Raw genomic sequence first — 14,447 nt, forward strand, 5'->3', positions numbered from 1 at the left:
CATAGACTTTTAAAGAGTGACTTGTTTCTTTAGCTACTGACTGAATAATTTTAGCTTTAAAACATGAAGTGCTAAGCCTGTGCTATATCCCATCCTGCAATGTCTGAGTTGCTGGTTACATTCATTAGTAAAAGTACTCATGACAATATTATCACACAGCTCCAGGCCAAACCTTGTTTCGGACAACAGAAACACTTTCAAATACCTAAATGTTGCTGTAATTTAAATGAAATGAAAAAGAGGTTGAAGTACAACACATCATGACAGATGTGAGGAACGAAAGACAAGCAGGGAGACAGGAAACAAGAGGTTTGCAGAAGAAGAGTGCCAGCACGGTGACAGCAGCAGCAAAAGAAATAAGAGTAAGTTGTAAAACAGAGGCTTGACAGGGTTAGAACGAAGGAAATGAAAGATGTAAGCACAAAGAAATGTGAGACAAAGAGAGACCAGGAAATGTAGAACGACGAGAGAAGAGGTCTGCATCAGATACAGAAGGAGCAGTGATGAAAAGACGTGAGAAGTGATGAGGGAAGTATGTGGGTCTGAGAAAAGCTACCAGATGTTCCTCAATACAGCCAATCTGCATCCTAATAAGTGAGCAGGAAACTAATCAACTCATACAGTTCTGCCTGTCAGTCTCTCTCTTCATCTGCTTCCCACATACAAGTACACACTCACAACACACACTTGGAGACACTCATGCGTACACAGACCCTCCCGCTCTCCTACCCATCACCCATCATTTTACCATTCTTTCTAATTCTGGAGTTTATGACTGCTGCCATCTCCTCCCTCTTCAGCAGTAATCATCCATCCATCTGTCCACCGAGCAACCACTTTGCTTCTCGCAGCTTAATGTGGATCCACTTTGCTTTGTGTGAAACTTGACAGGCACACATGTCTTTAGTATAATCCTGGACCAGCCCAACTATATTTGGAACCATCTTTCGGTGCTGAGGTCATAGGTTCGTGTGAGTTCAAAGAGATGACAAGAAAGGAGAACTAAACTCTAGGAAATGGTGTGTGGCTGAAACATATAAACAGCATGGCAGCTGACTCAACACTGCAGACTAACATACCTGCCCAAAAAATACAGGAAACAGAGTCAAACAACACATTTTCCTGAGTGGTGATAAGAATTTGTCAAGTGTTTGAAAATGCCAAACACTTAAACAGCAACAGTGTTATTCTGCTGCTGCAGCACACAGATATAGACAAAGTGTAAAGAATGAATAGTTTCCCAAACAAAACCTGTATTAGTCATCTGTAGGATGTCTCTGGTTAACCACCACACATGTGCTCTGCATAGCTGCCCACTTCTCTGTGCTCCTTCTCAAGGCTTTAAACTCTTAATCAACGCCCAGGAGACTGATGCACTACCCTGTGTCGGAGGTCAGCTGTTCACCACATAGTTTCTAGTAGTTAAATGTGTTGAACACTCATTTGGTCGACACATTAGCAGTGGTCTCTAGTAGGAATAAATGCCTTGTAAGTCAAACTCGGGGGATGCTCTGATGCATCAGCATCAGGAAGTACAATTCAGCTGGAGGAGAAAGTAGCTTCAGACGACAGGATTTGGAGTCTTATTTCCTGATATTTGAACATCTCACCTCTGATTGGATAAAAGTCACGTGACTCTACTACTGACTGTTTGCTCTGCAACACTGATGTTTTATTTTTACAAATAACACAAGCCTGGAGGAGTTCTGCTGTGTGGTAGAGTTGCTAACAGTTAGCTTCTGTTAGTTTAAACATTCTCTGCTATTTCCTGGACGCTAAACCAACAACAGCCTCCCCCGTCGTGAGTCCATCAGTGCATTTACATGCAGCCAGTAACCCTTTTAAAACCCGAATATTCACAATAACCCGGTTCCGCTTGTCCATGTAAACACCGCCAGAAACCCGGATATGCTCATAACCGGGTTTTTAAAGACCCGGTTACTACACCTGGGGTAACCCTTTTCTAACCCGAATGTTTGGTCGTGTAAACGCATATCGGGATATCCCCATCAAAGCGTGCGTTCTGCGCGTGCTCTGTTCGCAAGGAATCTTGGTCTTTTGAGTAGCGAGACGTCTTGTATGCGCCAGAACTCCGGAAGTAAACAACAAGTTGGGAGCAACATGGCGAGTCGCGGCACAGCACCACACTTTTAGAGTGACGAGGAAACTAAAGCGCAAAGAAACGCGGTCGCTATCTCTTCCGAACTGGGAAAAATGTTGTTTTCACGGATACCGAACGAGAAGAACCGGAGATGACACATATTGCGTCTGGACGTAGTCCATACATCCTGACGCTACCCCAACGTCTGCATTTACATCGGGTTATGCAAGTTACGGGTAACTCTTTCTATTTGTGCTTGTAAACGGGTTATTCTGATCAACTCAAAAGCCCAAATGCCGACCTTAATCCGATCATAACCCGGATATTGGCTGCATGTAAACGTAGTCCATGAATGTTTAGTGACAGTGTGATGCAGTTCTGTCAGGATTTTCTAACCTCACCGTCTAGTTTCTATCAGAAGCTGCAGGAGGTAGGTATAGGAGACTATTTTCATGTACAGCCTGCATGAAAAACTCAGAGTGACTGATTATTATCAGAAATAATCATTAAAATGCTTATTTTTAATAATAATTTCATACTGCTAAGAGTAAAGCTGCTCATTAGCACCTGATGGTTAATTAAACAGCTAATTGCAACCTTACAAAAATAACTGAATTTGTCCAAGTTTGAGGTGAAGTGGGTGTCACCACATAATTAATTGGTTTATCTTTGTCTTCTATTAACTCATTTCCATTCTAAATGGATATATTTACAGTTCATACTCATGAATACATCCTTCCTTTATTGCACTTTTTAATCTTCACCAGTTAATGTGTCTACCTTCTACAGTTCACTGATAAAACTGTCTCAACACGTACTTTAAATAAAATAGTTACGTTTTCTAACAAAGAAATATCAAATCTGCTGAAGCCCCATTAGCTTACTGTCTGTGCTGTAGCCATACAACTTTAGCTCAAGCTAAGATGGTTTATTACAAATCCCTTCAGGCCCATTTCTCAATGGTACTTTTCCCCAGCTGTAACCGACTTATTGCTAAAAGCTGATTTATGCTTCTCCGTCTGAGTCAGTGCGGAGACACGCAACGCCTTATCCGTCCTTGCGTAGGGCTCCGGCAGGCACGCAAGTACATACGGAGTCGAGCCCACTTTTTTAAACATCAGTCGAACGAGACGGATTACGCAAGCTTGTGATTGGTCAGAATGCTGCTGTTGGTTACAGCGCCGCCATTGCGCCCTCAAAAACATAAAGAGACTCGAGGATAACTAGCGGCAGACACGGAGAAGCTTGAAGAATACCTCGCGAAAAAACTCTAAAAACATGAACGTTTCATCCTCCGGTGACTGGAGGAGAGAAAAGATGCGCAGCAAGGTTTTTATTTGTGGACGGAAATGACAGGAAATGTGGGTTTGGAGGTGGCGAGGGCATGAAGAGGTGGAGGAGAATGAGAGACAAATTTGTCTGATAAAAAGTCTCATATACAAAAAAACATAATATAAATACACTATCTTGGACCGATACATGACAGGATACCACAGAACAGCGCTACGCCCTCTGTTGTCCTGCTGGGGAATTGCTTTGCAACACTCTCCAGGCTACGGAGCAAACCACTTCCGTCAATCCGTGCGTGTCTGTCCCTTGCGGAGCTGACGGAGAAGCATGAACTAGGCTTTATTGTCTAGTTGTCACAAATCAGCATCTGGCTTTTGGTTTTTCAATCAGAAAAGAAACAACAGAGGATCAGTTCCTTGTTAAATGACTCAGCAGCTGTGATTCATTGGCTCCAGTTGGTACCGTGATGGACAGACAAACTGCCTTTATGATTGAGCTGCTCTCATGGCTGTAACAGTAACAACATCCTGAACGTAGTGTTTAAAAACGTAACATGGAGGCTCTGAAATTCTCAAGTACAAGTATCTGCATTAAAACCACACGATTTATATTGTTTGGTCCAACCATTATAAAAGCTCATTAGACTTTTTATGTTGTTTGTTTATACTTCTCATCTGATGACGCAACATCTTTACCTCATAGATGGTGATGTCAGTTATGGGATTCTTGCTTTCGTGACAAACCAGATTAATACAGAAACACTAGAACCCTTGGCCTTACAGGATGTCCAGTTAACGGGACCAGCACAGGTATATTTACCTTAACATAATGGAATAGTTAGGGTTCAATTCAGAGGGTGGTGCTAATTTAACCAAAACAGGTTTTCAATCACCGATACCAATCACCAACAGTACAGATCACTAGGGATGGCTACCTTTCACATTTGAATCGATATGGTACCAATTCCCGGTACCTATGAGTCGATACCTATAATTAACGGTACCAAATTTCAATACTTTTGAGTGTTTAATAATTACTGACATCTCTCTTAGAATTAAATATAAAATTTTTCTCTATATATAACTATATTTGATAAATATCACAATAAATAACATACAACTGTTTGTATTTTAATCACCATAGTTTAGTACAAAATTCTTCAACCAACCTTTAAATGTGACAATGTGTAGATTTGACCATTAATCTCTGGAAAAATCCATTGAAACGTTGTTGTAAATGAATTAAAAGATGTCCAGTTGTTGAAAAATATTGGTGGTTTCATAATATATAACCATAAAAATCAGGTCTAAAATACATGGGAGTGGGTCTAAGTCTTTGGGTGACGCCTTATTGGATGCCATCTTTCCTTCTACGGAAGCCTGTGGACAGAATGCATTTACTGATTTGTAACAAATGGTTAAAAAACTTTCAGCATTAATAAACAAAGTTGTTTTAGACATTTACTTCTTCGCTATCTGCAAGTGATGAAAAGGAGTCTGATGTTCTTGTTATTTTGCTGGAGGTTGGACTCCCAATAATTTTTGACCCTAATGGGCATCTGTTGGTAAGGTCTTACTTGAAGACAAAAATAATGCTTACTTGCAATGATTCAGGTATCTACTGCCCCCTATCGCCAGTGAAACTAAACACTGTCACTTTAACCTTTAACCACAACTGTTTCTTTGTAGCCTAGTGAACTAGACCAAATTCTTGCTTTGCAAAGAATGGTCTAGGCATGCTCCATTGGAACCTCTGCAGCTCCTACCAGGACTCTGGCTAGCCAATCACAGCTCTCTAGAGGGGTTTCAAACACATAAAGAGCTGTGATTGGTCCATAATGGTGGGCCAATCATAGTGCTCTATCTGCTTAGTGAACAAATCACAGAGCTTTATCTGCTTTGTGGGCCAATCAGGGCACTCTATATGCCTGGTGGGTGGGATGAAGCAACAGAGTGAAACAAGAGTATGTCACATTCATTGTCCAGTGGAATGCGGAGATCATTTGAAAGACAACGGTAGAACCCGCCCCACAACCGAGAGCCGTCAATGGAGCGTGGCCAGACTAAATAATACATTTATTTAGTCTGGCTTGCCAGGCTAGTTTCTTTGACCTTCTTGCTGCAAGGCAACAGAGCCACTGTGCAGCCGAAGCAGCAACCATTCACTCAAAAGGAAAACAAACACATGTAGCTGCAGTCAATAACTATCCAACATATTTAAAACAATAAAAACTCTCAAAGGTCTAAAAACATGAAAATCTCACAAATTAGTTTGATTTGGATTTTTTTTAATATTTATTGTTATTGTAACAGTTTGAAGAGGTAACGATTCGAGAGAATATCATTATGTGTTAGTTTTATTTTGAAAGGGAGTTCAGCGGACGAGAAAGGTTGTCGTTTCCGATTCCGGTGACTATCTTTTTATCTCTGCAGCGAGCGTTGAAAACTAACCTCAATCCACCCTGAGTTTGTTCTTTAAAAGTCCGAATAAATCTGCTGTGTTGACGCATTTTAACGAGCTTCCACCTCGGGTTTACATCCCTCTCACAGACAGAGTAAAAGTTTGTTTCACACTTTTGTCGCTGCGTGCGTGCGTTACAGCGTGGTGGAAGGAGGAGAGGGAGACGTGATGTTGCACACAGGGTCTCTGCCGGCTATGAAGTAGGAGTGGCAGGTGATTGGCCAGTATGATCAGCACTGAAAGACGTTGACCAGAATTTGCTGATTGCATGTTTTTCACGGAAATTGTGATTGGTGGCGAATCAATGGGAACATCCCTTGTTGGATGGCATCCAGCATGGCTCAGAGTTCAAGTACATGACTGTTCCTGCATACATTTAAAATAAATACTAACATTATAATACAACAGACAAATATTCCAAACTAATTTGTTAATTTTGTTCAAGAAATCTAAAGGTTTATGGGTTTAATCTCTGCCACTGTCCTTTTGCAGTGTAGTTAACTAAGGTTTAATGTTTGTAAAGCTCCATTTTTGTTGTCTGTGCTTGAACACAATGACAATAGTGGCTGGACAGAGGAGGACTTGATACTAGAAGAAGCACTAGAGCTCGTGTTTTTACAAAAAAAGAACTTACTGTATGAGCAAGGCTCACAGACATCACCCTCAAAGCTACAGCTTTGCTGTAGGATTAGAAAGTAAAATGCGGTAAATAAAACCCATTTCTAGAAGAGCTTTTCTTGGTTTAGTCTCAAAGTAAAATGACAAACAGGATAAATACTGGGTTTTTTTATTACCTGAACAACAGATTTATTGTATTTCTGGCAGAATCACATCCAGGCTGTCAGGTTTTCCACTGGTCTGCATCCGCTCTCATAAGCCTGGTCCTAAATAATAAATGCTGGAACAGCAAGACAGGGTCCAGATAGGATGTGCTTGTTAAGAAACTATAGTGTGTCAGGTGTGTGGATGGACAAGGATGTCAGATCAGAGCAGGTTCAGGTCATGTCAGTGCCAGAAACCCAACACGAGTCCTGACCTCAGGCTGAAGGGCGATGCTGCCCTGAGAGGTGCTTGATGTAACCCGTGATGGATTTATGCTAGGGAGTCCCTATACACCACATGATCTCTGCTTTGACTGAGACACACACACACGCACGCACGCACACACACACACACACACCAGGCCCGACAAAGTCATCCGTTTATCAGGTCTTGTTCAATATTGTACAGAGATGGCTGAGAGATGTCATCTCGAGAAACTGGGATTCCATTTTACAGAACGGAGAAGCGGATCAGCTCGGCTACTGCTGACAACATGTGTCAGGACTGAATATGAACTTCACTCTCACAGCGTGGTGTAATAAAGTCCAACACCATTAGTTATGCTACCTGAGACGTTTGAATAGAAAGGAAAACAAACAATTCTCCCTCTGGGGAATCCAGGGGAGCTGGGGGCCATTAAGCTGCATTTGAGCTCACATTCACAAGTAAGAGGAATGAAATGTTGACAGGATGCAACACTTGGAAAAATCGTCTCTGGTTGCTGTTGTTGCCTGCTACTTTGTAGTCATCTCGATGTAGTGAAAACACAGCACACCAAACACGGATGAAATATTTACAGCCAAGCAAATGTAATAAGTGAAGTCAAATATAGAGAAGAAGTTGTGGAGCTGACAGCCTTTGCATCAGCGTGGGCAAAAGAAGAAGAGCTCTCGGCGTGTGCGTATCTGTGCATGTTTTTGAAGTACTGCAGTGAGACAAGACGTGGATACAGAAGAGAACAGCGGTGTTTAGAGAGACGGCACCAAAGGAATTCGTGTGGAAGCATTAGGGAAGAAGATGTGTCAAGGTCACACACTAACAGTCACACACCAGCTGTCAGGATAGCTTAAATGACAACACTTATGCATTTAAGCTCTATTTAAATACTAAATAATATCATCCCATTTGGGGATTTTTTTTCCCTTTTTTACTCTCATCTTGTTGATATTGAGCCCTCAATGTCTGGAGAGAACCTGCAACTCCAACTCTTTCCTCCTTCCACCCAAGAGGTTTCACTTACAGATGGGAAAACACGCAGCATTTAAAGTCATCCAGTCCTGCTTGACTTCTCACTCTAATTAACAAGAATACCTTAAAAACGTGTGCTTTGAAATGACATTAAAAATGGAGTAACAACATTAAAATACGTAAAGGAAAGATGAGCTTTAAATGGAAAAAAGAATAAACATAAATAACCCTAATTCCTCCCCACTGTGTGTACTTAAATCAATAAGGAACCATTTGCAAAGGCATTTGGATTAAGGGCTGGACCAACTCAGATCTTTGACGCTGATCCTAGTGTATCTAAGGGAATAACAATCACACCATGACTATAGGTTTATTTTGCACCAATGAACATAACCTGGTGACTTTTTATCTGAAAGTTATCACATGCTTAAAAGGAACAGAAAGAATACGAGTAATAATGTGGATTCCCATCAGGATGCTTGAAACAGAAATCCATCTGTCAGAGTGACATCTGCCACAACCTACTTGGATTTGAGTTGTGACCAGGCTCTGGTGAATAAATGAAGACGAATCCGATTCTCAGCCTTTAGTTTAGGCATTTTTATATGTCCTCAGGGATGTTTCCTCATCCCTCTGGTCAACACACTACTTACTACTTGACTGAATACCAATATCCATCCACCCGTCCGTCCACCTTCCACATACTAAGGATGAGTCATAAACGTAAAAAGCCCAGAAGGGAGAACCAGACATCCTTCTCCCTGGTAACACTGTCCAGCTCCTCATTGGTGATTCGATGGCGCCCCAGGCAGAGCATATATTCAGTTTACTTACATAGAATCAAATCATGACAAGAGTGGTCTCAGGGTAAAGTACAAAGCACAGAAAGTAAAACATTCCACATGTACATTCTCTACATCAACTCCTGGGTCTTCCTGGGGTCTTGTGTGAGTGGGACAAACAAGGATGACCAGGACGCATGCCAGTCAGCTGCTGGAAACACCTAAACTCATTTGTTTCCACTTGGAAAAGCAGCAACTTGACTTCGGGCTCCCGCTGAGCCCGTTTCAAAAAGAACACCTTTCATGAAAAAAGGAGACTGGTGAGCTTTTGTTTCTGGGGTTCAGCTGGGCTCAGTCCAAGCAAACTGCCTTGCTGCTGGCCGGTGGGGAAACAAGTAGGTCTGGTGCAATGGAAGCCAAAGCCATAGTTTGCTGATACTGAAACTGTCCATGTCTCCTGTTTACGTATCACAGGGTCTAGACGTCTAATGGCTTCACGTAGGTGACCGACAGGAAGAAGTGGCTGTAATTCCTCAGAGGTCCCAATGAGGCTGGTCTCAGAATAGTTCTGATAGCATGTGTCAGTGTGTGATGGAAAGCACATCGACCTGTTCCTTCACCACCTGCTGCTAACAGGACAGTCCTGCGGATGGCCGCTAATTCTGCCCAAAAAATAACTCATAGCAGCCTCCCTCCTTCTGAGGACACCTACAGCAGCAGGTGCAGGAGGACGGTGTCCTTCATCACTGAGGATCCCACCAATGCTGCATGTGAACTGTTTGACCTCTCCCTCTAGATAGGAGGCTAAAAAGCACTGCAGAGAGAACAAAGACACTTAAGACCAGTGTTTAAAACTCTGTCAAGCTGACAGACGTTTGTTTGTTTGTTTCTGCCACCGCTGTCATCCTGTTGCTTGGTTGTTTATTACTAATGAAAAGCTTTTAGGAAATGATTTTATATAGTTTCACTCTTTGATTGGTCTATATATGCACATTTTATTGCTGTCGTTAATCTTAAAGCAAGCAAATGGACCTTGCAGCACATTTAATTTGGAGGTGTCAGAGTGCAGAATGACAAATGAACCCTGAAACATCTAATGGTGGTATTTCTATCACCACCACGACAGTAATGACAGCAATCTACTAACCTCTCACATCCCAACACACCTGTGTGCATCTTCAACTCAGCAAGAGGTTTAATTACTGATCCCAGTTAGTCATTTGACCCAATTTTAGAGCTTCTGTCTGAGCTGCCCTTTAAATTTTAAAACTCTCAGTACTCATGTTTGTTTGGTTCAGTGGTGACAGGATTCATCTTCTGCCACAGCTCCACCACCATCGAGGTTTGTGGACTGGAGTGTTAGAAACCAATCAGCATCTCCAACGATAAAGTGGTCTTTTGTAAGCCAGTGATAATGATTCTTAAACATTTTGGCTCCAGGTGGGCAGAAACAGTCTTCCTGCTACAAGCTGGTTCCACTCTCAGATACACGATTCAGCTGAGAACATTCAGAAATAGCACTTTAAGATAAAAGGTGACTGAGGCTTTAATGACTGAATATTGACTTTTAAAGCAATAATACAGATAATTCAGCCCTAATATAGATGTAACACCTGAGGAGCTCCTCCTTTTAAAAAAAAAAACATAACAACTGTTTGCCAACGGAGTTAAAAAGGACAGAGATGAAAATGCAGCTTTTTCAACTAACGAGCAGAGAAGAGTGACAGATTAAAACGAGCAAAGACCCACCCTGGAGAGGTACTATTTTTGTTTTTCTCCACTGTCACAAGGTACCAGTGCTGTACTAACATTTTGACTTGAAAAGCTTCCCTTATTTCTACCCACAAAGTACGAAAAAAGAGAAAAAGATGATATAAATGAACAGAAAACAATTCTGAACTAAAAATATGAAGAGATATAATGAAGTGGTTTGTAGTCAGAAAACTAGAGGAAAGGATGTGACTGAAACAGCTTCTTGGACAACATCAGTCCCCGTGAATGGTTAATACAACTCTGCAGATGGGAGGTGATGGTTTACACACCCTAGTCTAGCTTGATGTGGTTTCACAAGCTGGTGAAAACACTGGACGTCACTCATCATGAGTGGGGCTTGTGTGGAGAGGGCCTTCAGGAGAATGACCTGAAATATAGCGCCAGCATAGAGGAGCGGCAGAAGAAAACACAGCAAAGACTTTACTTTTTGGGGATCCTCAGGAAAAACCTGCTGCTTGTAACACTGTTCCATCCAGAGCGGATACTGACTGTGTGTGTGCGGTACGGCAGCAGCGCCTCTTCAGAGGAAAGCTCTCCTCGCGGTCATCAGTAGGGCGGAGAAGTTTATCAGCTACACCCTCCCACCCTGGTACAAATACACCTCCAGATGCCAGAAAACAGCAACAGATACCTCAAAAGACTCATCACCTTAATGCCTCTTCCAGCTGTCGCCATCAGGCAAGAGATAGGGAGAAAGAAAACTAGAACAAGCCGCCTTAGAAACACCTTTTATCTGAGAGAAATCAAGAATTCCCTAACTAAATTCCTTCATATAGTTTTCTCAGTGTCCCAGGCCCTAACTAAACCACTGCAGTACAAAGCTGTGTTTTCATAAGCAGCCATATTCTAACGTGTTTATATAGCTTGTCTTGTTATGAGTCCTGTCTCTTCTTGTCTGAGTCGACTGCGCCTTCTAATGTGATTGATCTCCGGAGAACGTGACAATGACATTAAAAATTTGATTGATTGATTGATTGATTGATTGATGTATGAGTCTTGTGCTTGTTATGTTTCAAAGAAAATAAAGATGGCAGAATGAAGGCAAAACACATCAACAGGCTGCAGCACATCTCCGTTACTTTCAGTGGTCGCTCCCGTGCTCTGTGGTTTGGTGTCCAGAGATATTTTTTTATAAACCCTTGTGTCGAACACTCATACTGCTGAAAACCCATTTTCATCATATAAACAAACATCAAATCCACAGTTTCAGCAACTAAAGCTCAAGCCAAGTGCTCTACTTGCATTTTTGTAATCGATGACACAAGTAGATGAAAAGTAATGTTCTTCACAGGTAATGTTGCTTTTATGTTGGTGAGAGGCAATACAGAAGCTTATAGCACAGACCTGGGGAAAGCATACACAGTGTGTGTGAAATGGGCTTTTGAGAGAAGAAGCAATTATGACTGAGTTTTGTGCTTACAGCGACCATCCTAATTTAATGGATTTCGAACTGAACAAAGAGCTCAAATGAGCTCCTCTTTCAGCAGTAACCGAGCAACTTTGGAGTAGAAAATCACAATTATATGACAGATAATAGTTACAGCCATCTGCTTTCTAGGTTGGGGAAAAGACTTGCTTGTGTTCAGTGATTCTAATTGGTCTTGGAGGGGCTGTTACTGCAAATAAGAGACAGGGTTGTGTGTAATGTGGTTCAAGTTTGAGAAACAAGAAGCCTTATTTTGGACTTCAAACTGCCACTTTAACACACTAGCAGAAAAATGTAGAGAGAGAAGTTGAAACGGGGCCGGTCACTTACCCATCACTTTTACAAAATAAGCATCGGCTTCGAAATTGTTCTTCAAAGCATGGATCACCAAGTCCTTCTTGCCCTCTGCTTTGCTCAGGACGAACATGTCTAATATTCCCTACAGACAGAAAAGACGGAAAACCTCAAAAACAAGAAGAAGAGACCTGAAGAGAAGGCAGTTCAATGTTTTTGTTAGAGAGGGTATGTAAAAAAAAACAAGCTCATACAGAAAACCAACAAGTACACTATTCTATTCTAACATGGTGTTGCAGCAGTTTGGCACAAGGAGAAAACAACACAGAGAGGAATTGGCTTTAAGGGTTCTAAAACAGTACAGCCTTTAAAAAGAGGAACTTATAAAAGCTTGAAGACAAACTCTGGGAAGCACTTGACCGAAACGCTGCCCTGCCCTCCATCCAAGTCTAGCTTATCACGACTGAAAATGAAAGCAAAGCTAAAAAAATAACTCATTTAGTAGATGTCAGAGTTGACAAAAGCTTCATACATAATCAACTTTTCTGAACTGGAGGTGTCAAACATTCTTGTTTGCTCTGTCCAATGTTTTCATTTTCACTCCACATTTGACCTAAACCACTTTAATATTCTGAAAGCTCTCACCAAGTCACGCACGTTTATCAGCGCATTCAAAGGACGAGGTTTGAGGAGGCAGACGTTTACAGAAAAATAAAATAAAACATGATCAGCAATGCTTCGGCAAACATGATGGGAAAGTGCTTCCAACAGATGGAGAGGTCCAGGTGCCACTGATGGGATTTAAAGAAAAATAAACAGCATTCCATACTCACATCTTCGTAGATGTCAAAGAAAGTTGCCATGATGGCATTCTGGATTGCTCCCAAATCTGATTGGTCCCAGTGGATGTGGAACATTCGCCCAACACTAGCACAGCTGGGGGTGTTACAGGGGACGTTCTCCAAAAGAAAGGCCCGCTGATCGCTGGAAGGCCAAAGAGAGAGAGAAGACTCAGATTAGCATCTAGATCTGAGATGGTTGTAGTACAGCTTGATGCTACTTAATGTTCAATAAGAAAAATAAAATCATGTTATCATCAAATCCATTAGCCTAGTAACTATTTCATGTCTACAGACAATTTAAAAAGTGAAAGTGAAGTTATGACACTATTATATTTTTAGGTGTGGATAAAAATGTTCAAACTAAAACATTTTAAAGACAAAGGATTTGGAAGTGCTGCCTAGTCTTTGGGTACTCTTGTACTTGTATTTTTGTAAGGAACTGGTGTTTGGTCAATTGTTTTGTTTTTGTTCAGCGGTTTGGCCAAATCTTGTATTGTTGAAAAGCCTGGTTAGTTACCGTTTTCCATCAGGTGTAACTGGTGATAATCATTCATCAGTGGAATGCAGCAAAGTAGCACACACCACAACATGTGACCTAAGTCTCCACAACATACTCCTGTTGTTGCTCTGAGCTTTCAGTGGGGCCTGGTGTGCTCCAGTTTCAGGTGCACGGCTGGATTCTCATTGGTGGCTTCTGGGCACACTGGTCCGGCTTTATTTACTAGTGGCCAACACAATCACACTGGTTGAATCCCAGCACCTCATCTCATCCTAGCAACACTGACACCAGCATAAGGAGGGGGAGTCAACCTGGTGACCGGCAATAGGAGGAGGAGCTAACCTTAACACCAGCATGAGGGGCCCAATCCCAATACTCACACTTACACCCTTGCACTCTTCAGCTGTGTGTTCCCGGCCAGGGGTGCGAGTGCGTCGGGGTCCCGATTCTCAAGTGTGGAAGTTGACCACGCCCCCATTACACCCTTAATCTGCACGTCACCCAAATCTGCAGCGATGCAAACCTCGGGTAAGAGAATTACCCACAAGTCATTGCTGCAGGAGAAAAGGCTCAAGTTCCTTTTCTGAAAATATATATTTTCTAATGAAATTAGTTTATTTTAGGATGATTATTTGATGCTCTGAATGTTTTAGACAAAGCAGCAATGAGTAAAATTTATTTCACATAATTGCTTTATTGTTTGTTTGAAAGTTGTTAATAAAGGTTTTCGAAAAATCTTACACAGCGACCAGCATCACGGTAATGACGCAATGCTCCCTGTCTCAATTCGGCAATTATTTGCACACTTGTGTACCACACACTCGAACCCCACTGAGCACTTTCTCCAAGTGCACTTTGCTGAAGACCGCAGGGTGCAGCGCGAGTGTTGGTATTGGGCCGAGGAGAAGCCAAGCTGATGATCAGCTTGAGGAGGAGGAACCATGCTGTGTATTGTGGATTATGATTGTGG

The 14,447-nt window shown here is 41.9% G+C and overlaps 1 protein-coding gene across 1 annotated transcript in view; it reads right to left on the bottom strand.

Moving 5' to 3' along the window:
• Nucleotides 1-14,447, bottom strand: part of itfg1 (integrin alpha FG-GAP repeat containing 1) — a 301,098-nt gene that overhangs the window by 121,015 nt on the left and 165,636 nt on the right. Inside the window, exons 11-12 of the mRNA XM_054732563.2 lie at nt 12,970-13,120; nt 12,173-12,281 (exon numbers count right to left, since the gene is read on the bottom strand). Of these exons, the coding sequence (XP_054588538.2) occupies nt 12,173-12,281; nt 12,970-13,120 (260 nt within the window). The remainder of the gene's footprint in view (nt 1-12,172; nt 12,282-12,969; nt 13,121-14,447) is intronic.

Source organism: Nothobranchius furzeri, chromosome 9 (assembly GCF_043380555.1).
Source record: "Nothobranchius furzeri strain GRZ-AD chromosome 9, NfurGRZ-RIMD1, whole genome shotgun sequence".
NCBI lineage: Eukaryota > Metazoa > Chordata > Actinopteri > Cyprinodontiformes > Nothobranchiidae > Nothobranchius > Nothobranchius furzeri.